Source organism: Heptranchias perlo, chromosome 39 (assembly GCF_035084215.1).
Source record: "Heptranchias perlo isolate sHepPer1 chromosome 39, sHepPer1.hap1, whole genome shotgun sequence".
NCBI classification, from domain to species: domain Eukaryota; kingdom Metazoa; phylum Chordata; class Chondrichthyes; order Hexanchiformes; family Hexanchidae; genus Heptranchias; species Heptranchias perlo.
The window spans coordinates 12,579,733-12,585,706 of NC_090363.1; the positions used below are offsets into that span (position 1 = coordinate 12,579,733).

A 5,974-nucleotide genomic window follows, 5' to 3' on the forward strand; every position below is an offset into this window, starting at 1 on the left:
TTCCTGGCATGCTGTTCTACGCTCCTCATTGACCCAGGGTTGATCCCCTGGCTTGTTGGTAATGGTGGAGTGAGGAATATGCCGGGCCATTAGGTTACAGATTGTGCTGGAATACAATTCTGCTGCTGCTGATGGCCCACAACACCTCATGGATGCCCACTTTTGAGATTCTAGATCTGTTCTGAATCTATCCCATGTAGCACGGTGGTAGTGCCACACAACACGTTTAACGGTATCCTCACAGCAAAAACGGGACTTTGTCTCCATGAGGACTGTGCGGTGGTCACTCCGACCAATACTGTCATGGACAGATGCATTTGCGACAGGTAGATTGCTGAGGATGAGGTCAAGTAAATTTTTTCCTCGTGTTGGTTCGCTCACCACCTGCCGCAGGCCCAGTCTAGCACTTATGTCCTTCAGGACTCGGCCAGCTCGGTCGGCAGTGGTGCTACCGAACCACTCTTGGTGATGGACATTGAGGTCCCCCGCCCAGAGTACATTCTGTGCCCGTGCTACCCTCAGTCCTTCCTCCAAGTGGTGTTCAACATGGAGGAGGACTGATTCATCAGCTGAGTGAGGGCGGTAGGTGGTAATCAGCAGGAGGTTTCCTTGCCCATGTTTGACCTGATGCCATGAGATTTCATGGGGTCCAGATTCAATGTTGAGGACTCCCAGGCCCACTCCCTCCTGACTGTATATCACTGTACCGCCACCTCTGGTCGTTCTGTCCTGCCAATGGGACAGGACATACCCAGGGATGGTGATGGAAGGGTCTGGGACGTTGGCTGAAAAGTATAATTGTGTGAATATGATTCCTCTTTGGAACTAATACTATCCTTAATTTCTTTTGTTAGCCATGGTTGCGCCACTTTTCCTTTTTTGTTTTTGCACCAGAAAGGAATGTATAATTGTTGCAATTCATACATTCATTCCTTAAATGTTTGCCATTGCATATCCACCGTCATGCCTTTTAATGAAGCTTCCTAATTTATCATAGCCAACTTCAATTTCCATCTTAATGAAGAATTCTATCACGTTATGGTCACTCTTCCCTAAAGGACCCCGCATAAAAAGTTTATTAATTAACACCTTCTCATTGCACAATACCCAATCTTGGATAGCCTGCGGGTAAAATCTGAGGATACACTCCCATCTGATACTATTCGGCCCAGGTGTGTCCCAGTGACAGCTCCTGTACATGTGCAGTATGCAGTGTATAAAAGGGAACGGTTCATTGCAGCCGGTACTGGACAGCTCATGTGTGGCTTACTCTCAGCTCCTGTACATCTACAGTGCACTGTGGGTAAAAGGGGAGGATGAACTCCTGCCTGCTGCTGTGCGTCCTGCGTGCGTCTCAGGGTCAGCTCCTGTATACTTACAGTACACAACAGGTAAAATGGAACGATTCACTCCTGACTGGATCGGTACGGTCCGTGTGTGTCTCCCTGTCAGCTCCTGTACATGTACAGTACACATTGGGTAAAAGGCAACTATTCACTCTCGTCTGTTACTGTATAGCTCATGTGTGTCTCACTGTCAGCTGCTGTACGTGTACAGTCCACAACAGGTAAAATGGAACGATTCACTCCTGACTGGATCGGTCCGGTCTGTGTGTGTCTCCCTGTCAGCTCCTGTACATGTACAGCACACAGCTAGTAAAATGCAATGATTCACTGATACGGCAAAGCCCGATTGTGTCAACACCTGTACATGCACAATACACGGCAAGGCTATTGAGATCTTTATCCACATTCATCTTTTTCACAGCCGGTACATATCAGACCAAACCCTGTCCCTTTCACCTCCGCCCAACACATGTTGATGCAGAAATCCAACATCTTAGCATCTTCGTGGGACTGCTCTGTTGTATACAACTGACGATATCACTTTCTGTGGGGATCTGTAAACGCTTTCCGATCTCGATACATCGATATATCGATGCAATGTAACCACCTGATATCAATATAATATCGAGTATAAATTTTAAAAAAGAAAACATCCTGGATGTAACTAAAATGCAGATGGTTCCAATCTACCACAAGTGTGGACATTAATTTCATCAAATGCCTTCCACGAAATTATGAACGAGTATTCTCAGTTTCAGGAGTCTGTACCGTTACTTTAGGAGTGCATTCTTCAAAATATTTTATATGTAAAATATGATCAAATTAATATTTTGGACGCTTTGTTTTCAATGTAAAATGTGTTGCAAATTATCCGACTCCCTGAACAGTGCGATTAAATACGCTCAGTTTAATCTGTTTGTTCAATTGATTTTACCTCATGCGAATCATTGTGCAATGACCGTGTGTCACTTGAGCTTTCTCTCAGGTATAAAGAAGCCCTTATTTTGAAGGCAGATCACCTGCGTGTCCATAACACAAACAGAAAACGTCGCTTCTCTCCGAAAATGGGACAGCCGGTAATCATACAGATAGAAAACATATACTACCCTATTCTTGCAACAGTCGGTATTCCGGGTAAGCCGCTTGCGATCAGATAATATTCATCTATAACAGTGTTTCAAAGTATCACTGCTCCTATTACCGGTGTAATAATATTATCCGTTTGTTTTGATATGGTTGATGTGCCGACATTAATTACTGCCATCTATCTAATAACAATAAGAAAACTCCACGTCTCCGACATAGTCTCAATATAATCAACTGACGGGCAGCACTATTGGTTCAGTAATTTTAAATTAATTAAGTTAGTGGGAATTTCGTCTCCTTTGTAGAGACATGTAATAATTAGAAGCAAACTATTGCGGATTCTGGAAACCGGAAATAACAGCAGAAGTTGCTGGAAACACTCAGCAGTACAGGCAGCATCCGTGGAGAGAGAAACAGAGTTAATGTTTCAGCTCGATGACCAGTTCTGATGAAAAGTCACCGACTTGAAACGTTTACTCCGTTTCTCTCTCCACCGATACTGTCTGACCTACTGAGTTTCAAGCATTTTCTATTCTTATTTGTAATTTTCAGTCCGAATCAAATATTAGCATCGCAGTTGGGTTCTGGTGGGTTAACATTGTTGAAAATTAGAAGACATCCATCAGGACAAGTTGCCAACTAACATTCCGAGAATATGCCCGCAGCAGCGATTGTTTGTCAATGCTGCTGGATATCCGCAAACCGTGGGCGAGGTTCTCTGTATGTGTTGGTGAAAGGCGACGTTGCTGACCGCGGGCAACCACTAAGAAAGGTTAAGTTTACAGAGCAATCCTGCAGGCTGCGTGCCTGAAGCTGAGCGATATTTGACGTTGCATTAATGTGTGGCCAGCTCATGGTGTGAGCCTGCAAATTAAAGGCAAACCGGGTCCTGCGGAGCGCAGGCAAAATAAACTGTCGGCGAACATCGACAGCCTTTCCACAATACGACGGATTTCCCTTCTAATTATTGTACATAGAAGGAAAATCCGGCGGGTTGTGTTAGCATGTGAATCTCGCCTGGAATTTCCTCTCTGTGCAGCGGCCAAGCAATGCTTAATGCCCCGGCGGTGAAGACAACTATTTGCCCGGAGGTTTTTTTTTTGCACGGTTAATTTAGTGTAATAGCAGTAAACTTTCCTTGTGTTCTCCCGTCTCCACTTCGGCAGAAGATTTGCAGAAACCCAGGAGAGACCGTGTTAACAGCCAAAGTTACGACACGCGATTGGGAGAACCTCCTCCCCCGAATTTCGACCCAGTGAAGTGTTGCTGGAGATAAAATATGTGTTGCTGCTGCTTTCTGCGGGTTTAGTAAGACAAGGAATACATGATATAAATCAATAATAGACTTTATTCAACTTGTGGGCAGTTTTTTTTATTATTATTCTGGAAAACTAAAAACACGAAAAATACCGTTATCATGGGAATGATAAATTGAGATATATGTTTGACATGGGTTGTGGGTTTGGTGTCAGAGATTTTGAACTGTAGTATTATACATACGTATAAACGGGGTTCAAAGACAGCTTGAAACATATATTTTTAAGTTAGTTGAAACATTACTTAATGAAACTACGGAGGCAGCTGCAATTGTTGTGCTTCTGAGTTTCAAAATGTAATCATTCATTCCACGGCCTCCCTTCTATATTAATGGTTATTCCAGAATATCAATGAATTAAATTCAAATGCCCTTTACATGTCAGAATCGGATGCATATCACCATCAATGTTTTAATATTAAGTTTGATATAAATTTTCCAGGCACAACTCCAATGTATCTCCAAAACCCTCTCTATATAGAGATGCGGTGACTTCTTTCATTTAATACTTTGCTTTGAAACAAGCGACTTTGACGGTACATAGATGGTGTACGTTCCAGGATAAAATGTTTGCTCTTATATTATACACACAAAGCAATGTATCTAAGAAATCTTGCCTGCAAGTTACATAAAGAGAAAAACGCAGCGAAAAGACTTTTGTAGTCGTTTTCATCTGCTTCCAGGCAACCAAAGATGGGATATTACAGCGAGATTCATATTATCACTCAAAAGCCTACACTGCATTACTATTGAGGGTGTTTTAAATGACTATATATGATCTGTGCGAGGGACATGACAATGTCTGTTCCCTGCACTCTCTGCGACGGTGCATGCAAACTGTAAGTTATCAGTGTAATTGAAGGCAGCAAAGCTTTTTTGAGTTAACTCACAGATTAAGTCAGCCGATGTATATGCATGAAGAAATTTGTGTTTTCAGCATCCGTCATCTTATCTGGCAGAGAGAGAGACTTTTGAGCGACAAGATAAAAAGTGCATAGATTTTCATACGAATAAGCTTTCGACTGATCGCTCTCTCAATATAAGGAGAGTTTAGTAATTTCATTGTCTTCCTTTTTGCAGCCAATTTGGTGACAATTGTGATTCTCTCCCGCGGAAGCTGCGGCCTCTCCAATTGCATCACCCGTTACCTGGTGGCCATGGCGTCGGGGGATCTACTGATCCTGATATTTGGTGTAATCCTGTATGAGATTCAAGATGCTTATTTCCCACATTCATTCCTGAACTACACTCCTATTTGTCGAATCAATATCGTCTTTCTTCTTGCTTCCTATGATTTTTCTATCTGGTTAACCGTCGCTTTCACCTTTGATAGATTCATCGCCATTTGTTGTCAAAAGTTGAGAACAAAATATTGCACCGAAAAAACTGCGGCTGTGGTTATAGCAGTGGTGTGTTTCTTCAGCGCTTTAGAAAATATTCCATTCTACTTTGCAGTTGAACCTCGGGAAATAATTAACAATGTACCATGGTCCTGCTATATGAAATCCAGCTTCTATACATTACCCATATGGGCAGCACTTTTGTGGTTGGAAAATATTTTAACCCCATTTCTTCCGTTTTTGTTGATTTTACTGCTCAATGCTCTGACTATTAGGCACATTGTGCTGGCCAATAGAGTGAGGAGGGGACTCCGAGGAAACAAGGATGGTGAAAATCACAATGATCCAGAGATGGAGAACCGAAGAAGATCGATGATTTTACTGCTCGCCATATCTGGCAGTTTTATACTGCTATGGATGGTATCATTCATATTTTATATTTATGTACAATTTGCAGACACCCAACTTTTAGATGCAAATTACGACGACCCTTTCACTATTATGGAACAATCCGGATACATGCTTCGGTCTTTGAGTTCCTGCACAAACACGTTTATTTATGCAGCGTCCCAGAGTAAATTCAGAGATGAGCTGAAGAATATGATGAAGCGTCTCCTGGCTCCAATAACCTGTTTATTTAAGTAAATTAAATGGTTTCACCGAATTGAAACATAATTACATCCATCCAAATTAACACAGTTCTTCCACAGAAATGCCCTGTACACACAGGAATCTCCCGTTGATTTGCTCACAGTCAGAAAAAGTTTGTAGGCTCTTCGCTCGCCGGCCTGATTTTCGCGTGAATTAAAATGAATGAATGGGGAAGCGGGGTCGCTGATTGGAGAGCGTTCAAGCTTGAAGGCCTACTTGTAAATTTAGAATTTCAT

General features: G+C 42.4%; 1 protein-coding gene across 1 annotated transcript; it reads left to right on the plus strand.

Annotated features, from left to right (window-relative positions):
• Positions 1-2,410: 2,410 nt before the first annotated feature.
• LOC137305008 (probable G-protein coupled receptor 139) lies at positions 2,411-5,732 on the plus strand. Its single transcript, XM_067973778.1, has 2 exons — positions 2,411-2,480; positions 4,828-5,732. Exons 1-2 carry the CDS (start codon positions 2,411-2,413, stop codon positions 5,730-5,732), a joined length of 975 nt encoding a protein of 324 aa, XP_067829879.1.
• The last annotated feature ends 242 nt before the right edge of the window (positions 5,733-5,974 follow it).

Excerpts from the sequence above, each read along its gene's own strand:
- LOC137305008 (XM_067973778.1), top strand. The coding sequence starts at position 2,411 with ATGGGACAGCCGGTAATCATACAGATAGAAAACATATACTACCCTATT. Across the intron at positions 2,481-4,827 it reads TGCAACAGTCGGTATTCCGG|CCAATTTGGTGACAATTGTG; the intron begins GTAAGCCGCTTG and ends TCCTTTTTGCAG.